This window comes from Entelurus aequoreus, linkage group LG22 (genome assembly GCF_033978785.1).
Source record: "Entelurus aequoreus isolate RoL-2023_Sb linkage group LG22, RoL_Eaeq_v1.1, whole genome shotgun sequence".
NCBI classification, from domain to species: domain Eukaryota; kingdom Metazoa; phylum Chordata; class Actinopteri; order Syngnathiformes; family Syngnathidae; genus Entelurus; species Entelurus aequoreus.
The window spans coordinates 3,257,097-3,280,212 of record NC_084752.1 but is presented as its reverse complement, the minus strand read 5'-3'; the positions used below and the strand labels follow the sequence as shown (position 1 = coordinate 3,280,212).

Below are 23,116 nucleotides of genomic sequence, written 5' to 3'. Positions count from 1 at the left end.
ATGTTCATACATACATATGTATGTTCATACATACATATGTATGTTCATACATACATATGCATGTTCATACATACATATGCATGTTCATACATACATATGCATGTTCATACATACATATGCATGTTCATACATACATATGCATGTTCATACATACATATGCATGTTCGTAGGTATGTATGTATATATGTATGTACATACATATGTATGTTCGTACATACATACATACATACATATGTATGTTCATACATACATATGTAAGTTCATACATACATATGTATGTTCATACATACATATGTATGTTCATACATACATATGTATGTTCATACATACATATGTATGTTCATACATACATATGTATGTTCATACATACATATGTATGTTCATACATACATATGCATGTTCATACATACGTATGCATGTTCATACATACGTATGCATGTTCATACATATGTATGCATGTTCATACATACATATGCATGTTCATACATATGTATGTTCATACATACATATGCATGTTCATACATACATATGTATGAACATACATATGTAAGTATGTACATACATATGTAAGTATGTACATACATATGTATGTTCATACATACATACACATGTATGTTCATACATACATACATACATATGTATGTTCATACATACATACATATGTATGTTCATACATACATACATATGTATGTTCATATATACATACATATGTATGTTCATACATACATACATATGTATGCTCATGCATACATACATATGCATGTTCATACATATGTATGTTCATACATACATACATATGCATGTTCATACATACATATGCATGTTCATACGTATGTATATATGTATGTACATACATATGTATGTTCGTACATACATACATATGTATGTTCATACATACATATGTATGTTCATACATACATATGTATGTTCATACATACATATGTATGTTCATACATACTTATGTATGTTCATACATACATATGCATGTTCATACATACATATGCATGTTCATACATACATATGTATGTTCATAGGTATGTATGAACATACATACATATGTATGTTCATATGTATGTATGCACATACATATGTACGTCTATATGTATGTATGAACACACTTATATAAATATGTACATACATACATATGTACATACATATGTATGTTCATACATACATATGTATGTTCATACATACATACATATGCATGTTCATACGTATGTATGTATATATGTATGTACATACATATGTATGTTCATACATACATATGTATGTTCATACATACATATGTATGTTCATACATACATATGCATGTTCATACATACATATGCATGTTCATACATACATATGCATGTTCATAGATACATATGCATGTTCATACATACATATCTATGTTCATACGTATGTATGTATCTATATATGTATGTACATACATATGTATGTTCGTACATACATACATACATATGTATGTTCATACATACATATGCATGTTCATACATACATATGCATGTTCATACATACATATGCATGTTCATTCATACATACATATGTATGTTTATAGGTATGTATGCACATACATATGTATGTATGAACACACTTATATACATATGTACATACATACATATGTATATACATATGTATGTTCATACACACATATGCATGTTCATGCATACATATGTATGTTCATACATACATATGCATGTTCATACATACATATGTATGTTCATACATACATATGCATGTTCATACATACATATGCATGTTCATACATACATATGCATGTTCATACATACATATGTATGTTCATATGTATGTATGCACATACATATGTATGTATGAACACACTTATATACATATGTACATACATACATATGTATATACATATGTATGTTCATACACACATATGCATGTTCATACATACATATGTATGTTCATTTTTACATATGTATGTTCATACATACATACATTTGTATGTTAATACATACATACATACATATACATGTTCATACATACATACATATGCATGTTCATACATACATACATATGCATGTTCATACGTATGTATGTATGTATGTATATATGTATGTACATACATATGTATGTTCATACATACATATGTATGTTCATACATACATATGCATGTTCATACATACATATGTATGTTCATACATACATATGTATGTTCATACATACATATGCATGTTCATACATACATATGTATGTTCATAAGTATGTATGTATGTATGTACATACATATGTATGTTCATACATACATATGTATGTTCATAAATACATATGTATGTTCATTTATACGTATGTATGTTCATACATACATACATACATATCAACATATATATGTATGTATGAACATACATATGTATGAACATACATACACATGTATGTTCATACATATGTATGTTGGTGCATACGTACGTATGTTCATACATACATATGCACATACATATGTACATACGTACATACATATGTATGTTCATACATACATATGTATGTTCATACACACATACATACGTATGTATGTATGTATGTACATACATACATATGTATGTACATAAATATGTATGTATGTATGTATGTTCATACATATGTATGTATGTACATACATATGTATGAACATACATACATATGTACATACATATGTATGTTCATAGGTATGTATGAACATACATATGTATGAACATACATACATATGTATGTTCCTACATACATACATATGTATGTTCATACATACATACATATGTAAGTTCATACATACATACATATGTATGTTCATACATACATATGTAGGTTCATACATACATATGTTCATACATACATATGTATGTTCATACATACGTACGTATGTTCATACATACATATGTACATACATATGTATGTTCACAGGTATGTGTGAACACACTTATATACATATGTACATATGTACATACATATGTATGTTCATACATACATATGTATGTTCATACACACATACATACTGCATGTATGTTCATACATATGTATGTATGACCATACATACGTATGTATGTATGACCATACATACGTATGTATGTATGTACATACATACATACATATGTATGTATGTATGTACATACATACATATGTATGTACATAAATATGTATGTATGTATGTTCATACATATGGATGTATGTACATACATTCATATGTACATACATATGTATGTTCATAGGTGTGTATGAAAATACATACATTTGTATGTATGTATGAACATACATATGTATGAACATACATATTATGAACATACATACATACATATGTATGTTCATACATACATACATATGCATGTTCATACGTATGTATGTATGTATATATGTATGTACATACATATGTATGTTCATACATACATATGTATGTTCATACATACATATGCATGTTCATACATACATATGCATGTTCATACATACATATGTATGTTCATACATACATATGCATGTTCATACATACATATGCATGTTCATACATACATATGTATGTTCATACATACATACATATGCATGTTCATACATACATATGTATGAACATACATATGTAAGTATGTACATACATATGTATGTTTATACATATGTATGAACATACATATGTAAGTATGTACATACATATGTATGTTCATACATACACATGTATGTTCATACATACATATGTATGTTCATACATACATACATATGTATGTTCATACATACATACATATGTATGTTCATACATACATATGTATGTTCATACATATGTATGCTCATGCATACATACATATGCATGTTCATACATACATATGTATGTTCATACATACATACATATGCATGTTCATACATACATATGCATGTTCATACATACATATGCATGTTCATACGTATGTATGAATGTATATATGTATGTACATACATATGTATGTTCGTACATACATACATACATATGTATGTTCATACATACATATGTATGTTCATACATACATATGTATGTTCATACATACATATGCATGTTCATACATACATATGCATGTTCATACATACATATGCATGTTCATACATACATATGCATGTTCATACATACATATGCATGTTCATACATACATATGCATGTTCATACATACATATGCATGTTCATACGTATGTATGTATCTATATATGTATGTACATACATATGTATGTTCGTACATACATACATACTTACATATGTATATTCATACATACATATGTATGTTCATATATACATATGTATGTTCATACATACATATGTATGTTCATACATACATATGCATGTTCATACATACATATGCATGTTCATACATACATATGTATGTTGATAGGTATGTATGAACATACATACATATGTATGTTCATATGTATGTATGCACATACATATGTATGTATGAACACACTTATATACATATGTACATACATACATATGTATGTTCATACACACATATGCATGTTCATACATACATATGTATGTTCATTTTTACATATGTATGTTCATACATACATATTTATGTTCATACATACATACATTTGTATGTTCATACATACATACATATACATGTTCATACATACATACATATGCATGTTCATACATACATACATATGCATGTTCATACATACATATGCATGTTCATACGTATGTATGTATGTATGTATATATGTATGTACATACATATGTATGTTCATACATACATATGCATGTTCATACATACATATGTATGTTCATACATACATATGCATGTTCATACATACATATGTATGTTCATACATACATATGTATGTTCATAAGTATGTATGTATGTATGTATGCACATATGTATGTATGAACACACTTATATACATATGTACATACATATGTATGTTCATACATATATATGTATGTTCATAAATACATATGTATGTTCATTTATACGTATGTATGTTCATACATACATACATACATATCAACATATATATGTATGAACATACATATGTATGAACATACATACACATGTATGTTCATACATATGTATGTTCATACATACGTACGTATGTTCATACATACATATGCACATACATATGTATGTTCACAGGTATGTGTGAACACACTTATAAACATATGTACATACGTACATACATATGTACATACATATGTATGTTCATACATACATATGTATGTTCATACACACATACATACATACGTATGTATGTATGTATGTACATACATACATATGTATGTACATAAATATGTATGTATGTATGTTCATACATATTTATGTATGTATGTACATACATGTGTATGAACATACATACATATGTACATACATATGTATGTTCATAGGTATGTATGAACATACATACATTTGTATGTATGTATGAACATACATATGTATGAACATACATACATATGTATGTTCATACATACATACATATGTATGTTCATACATACATACATATGTAAGTTCATACATACATAAATATGTATGTTCATACATACATACATATGTAGGTTCATACATACATATGTTCATACATACATATGTATGTTTATACATACGTACGTATGTTCATACATACATATGTACATACATATGTATGTTCACAGGTATGTGTGAACACACTTATATACATATATACATACGTACATACATATGTACATACATATGTATGTTCATACATACATATGTATGTTCATACACACATACATACTGCATGTATGTTCATACATATGTATGTATGACCATACATACGTATGTATGTATGTACATTCATACATATGTATGTATGTATGTACATACATACATATCTATGTACATAAATATGTATGTATGTATGTTCATACATATGGATGTATGTACATACATACATATGTACATACATATGTATGTTCATAGGTGTGTATGAAAATACATACATTTGTATGTATGTATGAACATACATATGTATGAACATACATATTATGAACATACATACATATGTATGTTCATACATACATACATATGCATGTTCATACGTATGTATGTATATATGTATGTACATACATATGTATGTTCATACATACATATGTATGTTCATACATACATATGCATGTTCATACATATGTATGTTCATACATACATATGCATGTTCCTACATACATATGCATGTTCATACATACATATGCATGTTCATACATACATATGTTTGAACATACATATGTAAGTATGTACATACGTATGTTCATACATATGTATGAACATACATATGTATGAACATACATATGTAAGTATGTACATACATATGTATGTTCATACATACACATGTGTGTTCATACATACATACATTCATATGTATGTTCATACATACATATGTATGTTCATACATACATACATATGTATGTTCATACATACATACATATGTATGTTCATACATACATACATATGTATGCTCATGCATACATACATATGTATGTTCATACATACATACATATGCATGTTCATACATACATACATATGCATGTTCATACATACATATGTACATACATATGTATGTTCATACATACATATGTACGTTCATACACACATACATACTGCATGTATGTTCATACATATGTATGTATGACCATACATACGTATGTATGTATGTACATACATACATATGTATGTACATACATACATACATATGTATGTATGTACAAAAATATGTATGTATGTATGTTCATACATATGGATGTATGTATATACATACATATGTACATACATATGTATGTTCATAGGTGTGTATGAAAATACATACATTTGTATGTATGTATGAACATACATATGTATGAACATACATATTATGAACATACATACATACATATGTATGTTCATACATACATACATATGCATGTTCATACGTATGTATGTATGTATATATGTATGTACATACATACATACATACATATGTATGTTCATACATACATACATACATATGTATGTTCATACATACATACATACATATGTATGTTCATACATACATATGTATGTATGTTCATACATACATACATACATATGTATGTTCATACATACATATGTATGTTCATACATACATACATACATATGTATGTTCATACATACATACATACATATGTATGTTCATACATACATATGTATGTTCATACATACATACATACATATGAATGTTCAAACATACATATGAATGTTAAAACATACATACATATGTATACATACATATGTATGTTCATACATAGATATATATTTGTAGTTCTAGATATATATGTAATGCTAGATCTAGATAACTAGATCTAGAATTATACATCTAGATCTAGCATTATATATCTAGATCTACATATATATATCTAGAATTATATATCTATATAACTAGATCTAGATATATAAATATATAGATCTATATATATAATTATAGATCTAGATATGTAGATCTAGATATATAAATAATTCTAGATCTAGATATATAGATCTAGTGATATATCTAGATCCAGTGATATAATTCTAGATCTAGATATACATATCTAGATATCTAAATCTAGACTTATATATCTAGATCTAGACTTATATATCTAGATGTAGATATATATATATATATCTAGATGTAGATATATATATATATAGTTCTAGAATTATATATCTAGATATATATATCCAGATATATATATATCTAGATCTAGCGATATATAACTAGAGCTAGAATTATACATCTAGATCTAGCATTATATATCTAGATCTAGATATATATATCTAGATCTAGTGATATATTTCTAGATCTAGTTATATATATCTAGATCTATATATATAATTCTAGATCTAGTTATAAAATTCTAGATTCAGATATATATATCTAGATATATATAAATCTATATATATATATATCTAGATCTAGTATTATGCATCTAGATGTAGATCTAGTTATATATATCTAAATCTACAATAATATAACTAGATCTAGATATAAATATCTAGATCTAGATATATAATTCTAGATATATAATTCTAGATCTAACTATATGATTCTAGATCTAGATATATAGATATATAATTATAGATCTAGATATATATATCTAGATATATATATCTAGATCTACATATCCATATCTATAATTATATATCTAGATCTAGTGATATATATATATATATAGATCTAGATATATATAACTAGATCTAGATATATAATTATAGATATAGATATGTAGATCTAGATATATATATCTAGATCTAGACTTATATATCTAGATCTGGATATATATATCTAGATCTAGACTGATATATACCTAGATCTACATATATATATCTAGATCTATAATTATATATCTAGATCTAGTTATATATATCTAGATCTAGAATCATAGCTAGATCTAGAATTATATATCTAGAATTATATATCTAGATCAAGATGTGTATATCTAGATCTAGTTATATTATTATAGATCTACATCTATATATATATAGATATACAATTCTAGATCTAGATATATATCACTAGATCTAGATATATAATTATAGATATAGATATGTAGATCTAGATATATATATCTAGATCTAGACTGATATATCTAGATATATATATCTAGATCTATAATTATAAAAATAGATCTAGAAATATATATCTAGATCTGGTTATATATATATCTAGATCTATAATAATATAACTAGATCTAGATGTATATATCTAGATCTAGATATATTATTCTAGATCTAGCTATATGATTCTAGATCTAGATATCTAGATCTAGATATATAATTATAGATCTAGATATATATATATATCTAGATCTAGATATATCAGTCTAGATCTAGATATATAATTCTAGATCCAGCTATATGATTCTGGGTCTAGATATATATATCTAGATCGAGACTGATATATCTAGATCTACATATATATATCTAGATCTATAATTATATATCTAGATCTAGTTATATATATCTAGATCTAGAATCATAGCTAGATCTAGAATTATATATCTAGAATTATATATCTAGATCTAGATGTGTATATCTAGATCTAGTTATATTATTATAGATCTACATCTATATATATATACAATTCTAGATCTAGATATATATCACTAGATCTAGATATATAATTATAGATATAGATATGTAGATCTGGATATATATATAGATCTATATATATATATAGATTTATATATATCTAGATCTAGAATTATACATCTAGATCTAGAAATATATCTAGATCTAGTTATATATATATATCTAGATCTATAATAATATAACTAGATCTAGATGTATATATCTAGATCTAGATATATAATTCTAGATCTAACTATATGATTCTAGATCTAGATATATAATTATAAATCTAGATATATATATATCTAGATCTAGCTATATCAGTCTGGATCTAGATATATATGTGTAGATCTAGTGATATATATCTAGATCTAGAATTGTATATCTATATATATATATAGATGTAGATCTATAATAATATAACTAGATCTAGATATACACATCTAGATCTAGATATATAATTCTAGATATATAATTCTAGATCTAGCTATGATTCTAGATCTAGATATATATAACTAGATCTAGATATATAATTATAGATATAGATTTGTAGATCTAGATATATATATATATATATAGATCTAGACTTATATATCTAGATCTAGATATATATCTAGATCTAGACTGATATATCTAGATCTAGATATATATATCTAGATCTATAATTATATATCTAGATCTAGATATCTAGATCTAGAATCATATAGCTAGATCTAGTTATATTATTGTAGATTTAGATATATATATATAACTAGACCTAGATATATATTTCTAGATCTAGATATATAATTCTAGATCTAGATGTATAATACTAGATCTATATATATATATCTAGATTTATATATATCTAGATCTAGAATTATACATCTAGATCCAGAAATATATATGTAGATCTAGTTATATATATATCTAGATCTATAATATAACTAGATGTATATATCTAGATCTAGATATATAATTCTAGATCTAGCTATATGATTCTAGATCTAGATATCTAGATCTAGATATATAATTATAGATCTAGATATATATATCTAGATCTAGATATATCAGTCTAGATCTAGATATATATGTCTAGATCTATTGATATATATTTAGTTCTAGAATTGTAGATCTAGATATATATATATAGATGTAGATCTATAATATAATAATTAGATCTAGATATACATATCTAGATCTAGATATATAATTCTAGATCTAGCTATGATTCTAGATCTAGATATATATATATCTAGATCTAAACTTATATATCTAGATCTAGACTGATATATCTAGATATATATATCTAGATCTATAATTATATATCTAGATCTAGATATCTAGATCTAGAATCATATAGCTAGATCTAGTTATGTTATTGTAGATTTACATATATATATATAACTAGACCTAGATATATATTTCTAGATCTAGATATATAATTCTATATCTAGATGTATAATACTAGATCTAGATATATATATCTAGATTTATATATATCTAGATCTATAATTATACATCTAGATCTAGAAATATATATCTAGATCTAGTTATATATATATCTAGATCTATAATAATATAACTAGATCTAGATGTATATTTCTAGATCTAAAAATATAAATCTAGATATAAAATTCTAGATCTAGATATATATATAACTAGATCTAGATATATAAATATATAGATCTAGATATATAATTATAGATCTAGATATATATCACTAGATCTAGATATATATATCTAGATCTAGAATTATTTATATATCTAGATCTACATATCTAGATCTATAATTATATATCTAGATCTAGTTATATAGATAAATAATTCTAGATATATATATGTAGATCTAGATATATAATGCTAGATCTAGATGTATAATTCTAGATCTAGTTATCTAGATCTAGCATTACATATCTAAATCTAGACATATATATCTAGAACTACAAATATATATCTATGTATGAACATACATATGTATATATGAACATACATATGTATGAATGTATGTATGAACATTCATATGTATGAATGTATGTATGAACATTCATATGTATGAATGTATGTATGAACATACATATGTATGTATGTATGAACATACATATGTATGTATGTATGAACATACATATGTATGTATGTATGAACATACATATGTATGTATGTATGAACATACATATGTATGTATGTATGAACATACATATGTATGTATGTATGAACATACATATGTATGTATGTATGAACATACATATGTATGTATGTATGAACATACATATGTATGTATGTATGAACATACATATGTATGTATGTATGAACATACATATGTATGTATGAACATACATATGTATGTATGAACATACATATGTATGTATGAACATACATATGTATGTATGAACATACATATGTATGTATGAACATACATATGTATGTATGTACATACATATGTATGTATGAACATACATATGTATGTATATATGAACATACATATGTATGTATGTATGAACATACATATGTATGTATGTATGAACATATGTATGTATGTATGAACATACATATGTATGTATGTATGAACATACATATGTATGTATGTATGAACATACATATGTATGTATGAACATACATATGTATGTATGAACATACATATGTATGTATGAACATACATATGTATGTATGAACAAACATATGTATGTATGAACATACATATGTATGAATGAACATACATATGTATGTATGTATGTATGAACATACATATGTATGTATGTATGAACATACATATGTATGTATATATGAACATACATATGTATGTATGTATGAACATACATATGTATGTATTTATGAACATACATATGTATGTATGTATGAACATATGTATGTATATATGAACATACATATGTATGTATGTATGTATGAACATACATATGTATGTATGAACATACATATGTATGTATGAATGAACATACATATGTATGTATGTATGAACATCCATATGTATGTATGAACGAACATACATATGTATGTATGAACGAACATACATATGTATGTATGAACGAACATACATATGTATGTATGAACGAACATACATATGTATGTATGAACGAACATACATATGTATGTATGAACGAACGTACATATGTATGTATGTATGAACATATGTATGTATGAATGAACATACATATGTATGTATGTATGAACATACATATGTATGTATGTATGAACATACATATGTATGTATGTATGAACATACATATGTATGTATGAACATACATATGTATGTATGAACATACATATGTACGTATGTATAAACCTACATATGTATGTATGTATGTATGAACATACATATGTATGTATGTATGAACATACATATGTATGTATGAACATACATATGTATGTATGTATGAACATACATATGTATCTCTGTATGTACATACATATGTATGTACATACATATGTATGTATGTATGTATGAACATACATATGTATCTATGTATGTACATACATATGTATGTACATACATATGTATGTATGTATGTATGAACATACATATGTATGTACGGACATACATACATACATATGTATGAATGTTCGTACATACATACATACATACATATGTATGAATGTTCGTACATACATACATACATACATACATAAATACATACATATGTATGTATGTTCGTACATACATACACATGTATGTATGTTCGTACTTACATACGTATGTATGTTCGTACATACATACATACGTATGTATGTTCGTATGTACATACATACGTATGTATGTTCGTACATATATACATACGTATGTATGTTCGTATGTACATACATACGTATGTATGTTCGTACATATATACATACGTATGTATGTTCGTATGTACATACATACGTATGTATGTTCGTACATACATACATACATACGTACGTACGTACATACATATGTACATACATACATGATGGCGATGAGTCCGCCTACAGGAGAGAGGTGGACCGGCTGACGTCCTGGTGCAGCCTCAACAACCTGGAGCTGAACGGCCAGAAAACAGTGGAGATGATCATGGACTTCAGGAAAGTCACAGCCCCACCATCCCCCCTCACCCTCACCCTGATTGACCCGTCCCCATTGTGGACTCCTTCCGTTTCTTGGGCACCCCCATCACCCAGGACCTCAAGTGGGAGCTGACCATCAGCTCCCTCATCAAGAAGGCCCAGCAGAGGACGTACTTCCTGCGGCAGCTGTGGAAACTTAAGGTGCCGACCGAGATGCTGGTGCAGTTTTACTCAGCCATCATAGAGTCCATCCTGACCTCCTCCATCACAGTGTGGTTCCCCGGCGCCACAGTCCAGGATAAGAATAGACTGCAACGCATCGTACGTGCTGCGGAGAAGGTGATTGGCTGCAAGCTCGCATCCCTCCAGGACTTGTTCTCCTCCAGGACCAGGAGGCGTGTGGGTGGGATCACAGCTGACTCTTCTCACCCTGGACACACACTATTCTCCCCTCTCCCCTCAGGCAGGAGACTACGCTCCATCCAGACCCACACCTCCCGCCACCTGAACACTTTTTTCCCCTCGGCCATCAGGCCAATGAACAAGAACTCCTAACAGCAGCTCCTTGAATCCCTTCTAAGTCTATCTGATAGCTCAGTTACAGCTCTTTTTATTACCAAATATGTTATATGTCTTTTATGTCGCACGTTTGCTCCAAGAAAAATTCCTAGTTTGTGAACCCGTTCTCAAACAATGGCAATAAAACTATTGTGATTCTGATTCTGATGTATGTACGAACATACATACATATGTATGTATGTATGTATGTATGCACGAACATACATACATACATACATATGTATATATGTATGTATGTATGTATGTATGTATGTACGAACATACATACATATGTATGTATGTATGTACGAACATACTTACATATGTATGTATGTATGTATGTACGAACATACATATGTATGTATGTATGTATGTATGTATGTATGTACGAACATACATACATATGTATGTATGTATGTATGTAAGAACATACATACATATGTATGTATGTATGTATGTATGTATGTACGAACATACATACATATGTATGTATGTATGTATGTATGTACGAACATACATACATATGTATGTTTGTATGTATGTACGAACATACATATATATGTATGAACATAGATATGTATGTATGTATGTACGAACATACATATGTATGTATGAACATACATATGTATGTATGAACATACATATGTATCTATGTATGTATGTATTAACATACATATGTATGTATGCATGTATGAACATACGTATGTATGTATGAACATACGTATGTGTGTATGAACATACATATGTATGTATGTATGAACATACATATGTAATTATGTATGTTAGTATGTATGAACATACATATGTATGTATATATGTATGAACATACATATGTATGTATGAACATACATATGTATGTATAAACATACATATGTATGTATGACCATACATATGTATGTATGACCATACATATGTATGTATGAACATACAAATGTATGTATGTATGTATGAACATACAAATGTATGTATGTATGAACATACAAATGCATGTATGTATTTATGTATGTATGTATGAACATACAAATGTATGTATATATGAACATACAAATGTATGTATGTATGTATGTATGAACATACATATATACATACATATGTATGTATGTATGTATGAACATATGTATGTATGTATGTATGTATGAACATGCATATGTATGTATGAACATACATATGTATGTATGTTTGAACATACATATGTATGTATGTTTGAACATACATATGTATGTATGTTTGAACATACATATGTATGTATGTTTGAACATACATATGTATGTATGTTTGAACATATATATGTATGTATGTATGTATGTATGAACATACATATGTATGTATGAACATACATATGTATGTATGAACATACATATGTATGTATGTATGTATGAACATATGTATGTATGTATGTATGAACATACATATGTATGCATGTTTGAACATACATATGTATGTATGTTTGAACATACATATGTATGTATGTTTGAACATACATATGTATGTATGTTTGAACATACATATGTATGTTTGTTTGAACATACATATGTATGTATGTTTGAACATACATATGTATGTATGTATGTATGTATAAACATACATATGTATGTATGAACATACATATGTATCTATGTATGTATGTATGTATGAACATACATATGTATGTATGAACATACATATGTATGTATGAACATACATATGTATGTATGTATGTATGAACATACATATGTATGTATGAACATACGTATGTATGTATGAACATATGTATGTATGTATGAACATATGTATGTATGTATGAACATACATATGTAATTATATATGAACATACATATGTATGTATGAACATACATATGTATGTTAGTATGTATGAACATACATATGTATGTATGTATGTATGAACATACATATGTATGTATGCATGTATGTATGAACATACATATGTATGTATGTATGAACATACATATGTATGTATGTATGAACATACATATGTATGTATGTATGAACATACATATGTATGTATGAACATACATATGTATGTATGTATGAACATACATATGTATGTGTGTATGACCATACATATGTATGTATGACCATACATATGTATGTATGAACATACAAATGCATGTATGTATGTATGTATGTATGTATGAACATACAAATGTATGTATGTATGTATGTATGAACATACATATGTATGTATGAACATACATATGTACATACATATGTATGTATGAACATATGTATGTATGTATGAACATACATATGTATCTATGTATGTATATATGTATGAACATACATATGTATGTATGCATGTATGTATGAACATACATATGTATGTATGAACATACATATGTATGTATGTATGAACATACATATGTATGTATGTATGAACATACATATGTAATTATATATGAACATACATATGTATGTATGAAAATACATATGTATGTTAGTATGTATGAACATACAAATGTATGTATGTATGAACATACAAATGCATGTATGTATGTATGTATGAACATACAAATGTATGTATGTATGAACATACAAATGTATGTATGTATGTATGCATGAACATACATATGTATGTATGTATGAACATACATATGTATGTATGTATGTATGAACATACATATGTATGTATGAACATACATATGTATGTATGACCATACATATGTATGTATGAACATACAAATGTATATATGTATGTATGTATGTATGAACATACAAATGTATGTATGTATGAACATACAAATGCATGTATGTATGAACATACAAATGTATGTATGTATGCATGAACATACATATGTATGTATGTATGAACATACATATGTATGTATGAACATACATATGTACATACATATGTATGTATGTATGAACATACATATGTATGTATGTATGAACATGCATATGTATGTATGAACTTACATATGTATGTATGTTTGAACATACATATGTATGTATGTATGAACATACATATGTATGTATGTTTGAACATACATATGTATGTATGTTTGAACATACATATGTATGTATGTTTGAACATATATATGTATGTATGAACATACATATGTATGTATGAACATACATATGTATGTATGAACATACATATGCATGTATGTATGTATGAACATACATATGTATGTATGAACATACATATGTATGTATGTTTGAACATACATATGTATGTATGTTTGAACATACATATTTATGTATGTTTGAACATACATATGTATGTATGTTTGAACATACGTATGTATGTATGAACATACATATGTATGTATGAACATACATATAAATGTATGTGTGTATGTATGTATGTATGAACATATGTATGTATGTATGTATGAACATACATATGTATGTATGTTTGAACATACATACATATGTATGCTTGAACATACATATGTATGTATGTTTGAACATATGTATGTATGTTTGAACATACATATGTATGTATGTTTGAACATACATATGTATGTATGTTTGAACATACATATGTATGTATGTTTGAACATACATATGTATGTTTGAACATACGTATGTATGTATGTATAAACATACATATGTATGTATTTATGAACATACATATGTATGTACATACATACATATGCATGTATGTATGTATAAACATACCTATGTATGTATTTATGAACATACATATGTATGTATTTATGAACATACATATGTATGTACATACATATGTATGTATGTATGAACATACATATGGATGCATGTATGTATGTATAAACATACATATGTATGTATTTATGAACATACATATGTATGTACATACATATGTATGCATGTATGTATGTATAAACATACATATGTATGTACATACATATGTATTTATGAACATACATATGTATGTACATACATATGTATGTATTTATGAACATACATATGTATGTACATACATATGTATGTACATACATATGTATATGTATGCATATGTTTCCTTAGCACAATAACAAATAATGAATGTGATCACCAACCTGTGCTTGCTTGAAGGATCTGTTCTCTTTCTTGTTGTGGTCAGGAAAGAGAGGAGCCAAGGGTGAGAGAGGAGAGCCAGGTAAACCTCATCAAGGACCACCAGGACTTCACGGAATCCAAGGTGAGTGCTGGTGAAAAGAACATTCCAGTTATGTATGAACATACATATGTATGTTTGTATGTATGAATATACATATGTATGTATGTATGTATGAACATACATATGTATGTATGTATGAACATACATATGTATGTATGTATGAACATACATATGTATGTATGAACATACATATGTATGTATAAACATACATATGTATGTATGTATGAACATACATATGTATGTATGAACATACATATGTATGTATAAACATACATATGTATGTATATATCTATGAACATACATATGTATGTATGTATGGACATACATATGTATGTATGTATGTATGTATGTATGAACATACATATGTATGCATGTATGTATGAACATACGTATGTAATTATATATGAACATACATATGTATGTATGAACATACATGTGTATGTTAGTATGTATGAACATACATATGTATGTATGTATGTATGTATGAACATACATATGTATGTATGAACATACATATGTATGTATGAACATACATATGTATGTATGCATGAACATACATATGTATGTATGTATGAACATACATATGTATGTATGTATGAACATACATATGTATGTATGAACATACATATGTATTTATGTATGTATGTATGTGTGTATGTATGTATGAACATACATATGTATGTATGAACATACATATGTATGTATGTATGAACATACATATGTATGTATGACCATACATATGTATGTATGAACATACAAATGTATGAATGTATGTATGTATGTATGTATGTATGTATGTATGTATGTATGTATGTATGTATGAACATACAAATGTATGTATGTATGAACATACAAATGTATGTATGTATGTATGCATAAACATACATATGTATGTATATATGAACATACATATGTATGTATGAACATATGTATGTATGTATGAACATGCATATGTATGTATGTATGTATGTATGAACATACATATGTATGTATGTTTGAACATACATATGTATGTATGTATGTATGTTTGAACATACATATGTATGTATGTATGAACATACATATGTATGTATGAACATACATATGTAGTTATGTATGTATGAACATACATATGTATGTATGTTTGAACATACATATGTATGTATGTTTGAACATACATATGTATGTATGTTTGAACATACATATGTATGTATGAACATACATATGTATGTATGTATGTATGAACATACATATGTATGTATGTTTGAACATATGTATGTATGTATGTATGAACATACATATGTATTTATGTTTGAACATACATATGTATGTATGAACATACATATGTATGTTTGTATGTATGTATAAACATACATATGTATGTATGTATGTATGTATGAATATACATATGTATGCATGTATGTATGTATACACATACATATGTATGTATATATGAACATACATATGTATGTACATACATATGTATGCATGTATGTATAAACATACAGATATATGTATGTATGAACATACATATGTATGTATGAACATACATATGTACATACATATGTATGCATGTATGTATGAACATGCATATGTATGTATGTATGTATGAACATACATATGTATGTATGTTTGAACATACATATGTATGTATGTATGAACATACATATCTATGTTTGTTTGAACATACATATGTATGTATGTTTGAACATACATATGTATGTATGTTTGAACATACATATGTATGTATGTTTGAACATATATATGTATGTATGTATGTATGAACATACATATGTTTGTTTGAACATACATATGTATGTATGTTTGAACAAACATATGTATGTATGTTTGAACATATATATGTATGTATGTATGTATGAACATACATATGTATGTATGAACATACATATGTATGTATGTATGTATGTATGTATGAACATACATATGTATGTATGTATGTATGAACATACATATGTATGTATGTATGTATGTATGTATGTATGTATGAACATACATATGTATGTATGTTTGAACATACATATGTATGAATGTTTGAACATACATATGTATGTATGTTTGAACATACATATGTATGTATGTTTGAAAATACATATGTATGTATGAACATACATATGTATGTATGTATGAACATACATATGTATGTATATATGTATGTATGTATGTATGAACATACATTGGTATGTATGTTTGAACATACATACATATGTATGTTTGAACATACATACATATGTATGTTTGAACATACATACATATGTATGTTTGAACATACATATGTATGTATGTTTGAACATATGTATGTATGTTTGAACATACATATGTATGTATGTATGAACATACATATGTATGTATGTATGTATGTATGTATAAACATACATATGTATGTATGTATGAACATACATATGTATGCATGTATGTATGTATAAACATACATATGTATGTATTTATGAACATTCATATCTATGTACATACATATGTATGCATGTATGTATGTATAAACATACATATGTATGTATGTATGAACTTACATACATATGTATGTATGAACATACATACGTATGTGTGTATGTATGAACATACATACATATGTATGTATGTATAAACATACATATGTATGTATTTATGAACATACATATGTATGTACATACATATGTATATGTATGCATATGTTTACTTAGCACAATAACAAATAATGAATGTGATCACCAACCTGTGCTTGCTTGAAGGATCTGTTCTCTTTCTTGTTGTGGTCAGGAAAGAGAGGAGCCAAGGGTGAGAGAGGAGAGCCAGGTAAACCTCATCAAGGACCACCAGGACTTCACGGAATCCAAGGTGAGTGCTGGTGAAAAGAACATTCCAGTTATGTAATGTAGGACTGTAACTTACCAGCACTGTCCTCACACCCTCAGGTCCTCCAGGTGTTGACGGCGTGACTCGAGGCGGCCCACCAGGCGAGCGAGGGTCGCAGGGAGCAGCCGGCGGGGCGGGTCATCCTGGTAAAGCAGGTCCACAAGGACTCCCGGGTTTCTGCGAGGCCGCCGTGTGTTTGGCAGCATCTGCGTACACTTCACCAAGACTACAGGAAGCAGGCACATATATGTATACATACATATGTATACATACATGTATGTATACACATGTATGTATACTCATGTGTACATACATGTATGTATACTCATGTATACGTATGTATACACACATGTATACACACATGTATACACACATGTATACATATATATACACATATGTATACATATGTATACATACATGTATGTATACATGGATACATATGTATGTATACATACATGTGTGTATACATATGTATACACGCGTGTATACATATGTATACACGCGTGTATACATATGTATACACGCGTGTATACATATGTATACACGCGTGTATACATATGTATACATATGTATACATGTGTGTATACATGTGTGTATACATGTGTGTATACACGTGTATACATATGTATACATGTGTGTATACACACATGTATACATGTGTGTATACATATGTATACATGTGTGTATACATATGTATACATGTGTGTATACATATGTATACACACATGTATACATATGTATACACGTGTGTATACATATGTATACACACATGTATACATATGTATACACGTGTGTATACATATGTATACACACATGTATACATATGTATACACATGTGTATACATATGTATACACGTGTGTATACATATGTATACACGTGTGTATACATATGTGTACACGTGTATACATATGTATACATGTGTGTATACACATGTATACATGTGTGTATACATATGTATACATGTGTGTATACATATGTATACATGTGTGTATACATATGTATACATGTGTGTATACATATGTATACATGTGTGTATACATATGTATACACACATGTATACATATGTATACACGTGTGTATACATATGTATACACACATGTATACATATGTATACACGTGTGTATACATATGTATACACGTGTGTATACATATGTATACACGTGTGTATACATATGTATACACGTGTCTATACATATGTATACACGTGTGTATACATATGTATACACGCGTGTATACATATGTATACACGCGTGTATACATATGTATACACGCGTGTATACATATGTATACACGCATGTATACATGTGTATACATGTATACATGTGTGTATACATATGTGTATACATATGTATACATGTGTGTATACATGTGTGTATACATGTGTGTATACATGTGTGTATACATGTGTGTATACATGTATACATGTGTGTATACATGTATACATGTGTGTATACATATGTGTATACATATGTATACATGTGTATACATATGTATACATGTGTGTATACATGTGTGTATACCAGTGTGTATACATGTGTATACATGTGTGTATACATATGTATACATGTGTGTATACATGTGTGTATACATGTGTGTATACATACGTATACATGTGTGTATGCATACGTATACATGTGTGTATACATACGTATACATGTGTGTATACATACGTATACAAGTGTGTATACATACGTATACACGTGTGTATACATACGTATACACGTGTGTATACATACGTATACACGTGTGTATACATACGTATACACGTGTGTATACATACGTATACCCGTGTGTATACATACGTATACCCGTGTGTATACATACGTATACCCGTGTGTATACATACATATACGTGTGTATACATACGTATACCCGTGTGTATACATACGTATACCCGTGTGTATACATACGTATACCCGTGTGTATACATACGTATACACGTGTGTATACATACGTATACCCGTGTGTATACATACGTATACCCGTGTGTATACATACATATACGTGTGTATACATACGTATACCCGTGTGTATACATACGTATACCCGTGTGTATACATACGTATACCCGTGTGTATACATACGTATACACGTGTGTATACATACGTATACACGTGTGTATACATACGTATACACATGTGTATACATGTGTATACATGTGTGTATACATACGTATACATGCATACGTATACATACATATACATGCATACGTATACATTTATGTATACACACATGTATACATGTATGTATACATACATGTATACACACACATGTATACACATGTATACTTATGTATACACACATGTATACATGTGTGTATACATACATATATATATATATATTTACATATATACTGTATATACATACACATATATGTATGTATGTATATATACATACATACATACATATATATGTAGTTTGAATACATATGTAGTTTCACACATTGGATTTTTCGTCCTAAAATTCTCCCCATTTGACATTTGTAAAGAGGTCAGTATGCTAATCAGCATTTGTCAGTATTTATTGGAATAAATGACATTGACTTTGATCACATTGTCTTCACATCAAGCATACACTCCTCTTTCAGAGTGA

The 23,116-nt window shown here is 27.4% G+C and overlaps 1 protein-coding gene across 1 annotated transcript in view; it reads left to right on the top strand.

The window, feature by feature from the left end:
* LOC133639870 (collagen alpha-1(IX) chain-like) overlaps positions 1–23,116 on the top strand; it is a 27,584-nt gene extending 4,468 nt beyond the window's left edge. Inside the window, exons 2-5 of the mRNA XM_062033534.1 lie at positions 17,592–17,697; positions 20,428–20,505; positions 20,583–20,762; positions 23,112–23,116. Coding sequence (XP_061889518.1) covers positions 17,592–17,697; positions 20,428–20,505; positions 20,583–20,762; positions 23,112–23,116 — 369 coding nt within the window. The remainder of the gene's footprint in view (positions 1–17,591; positions 17,698–20,427; positions 20,506–20,582; positions 20,763–23,111) is intronic.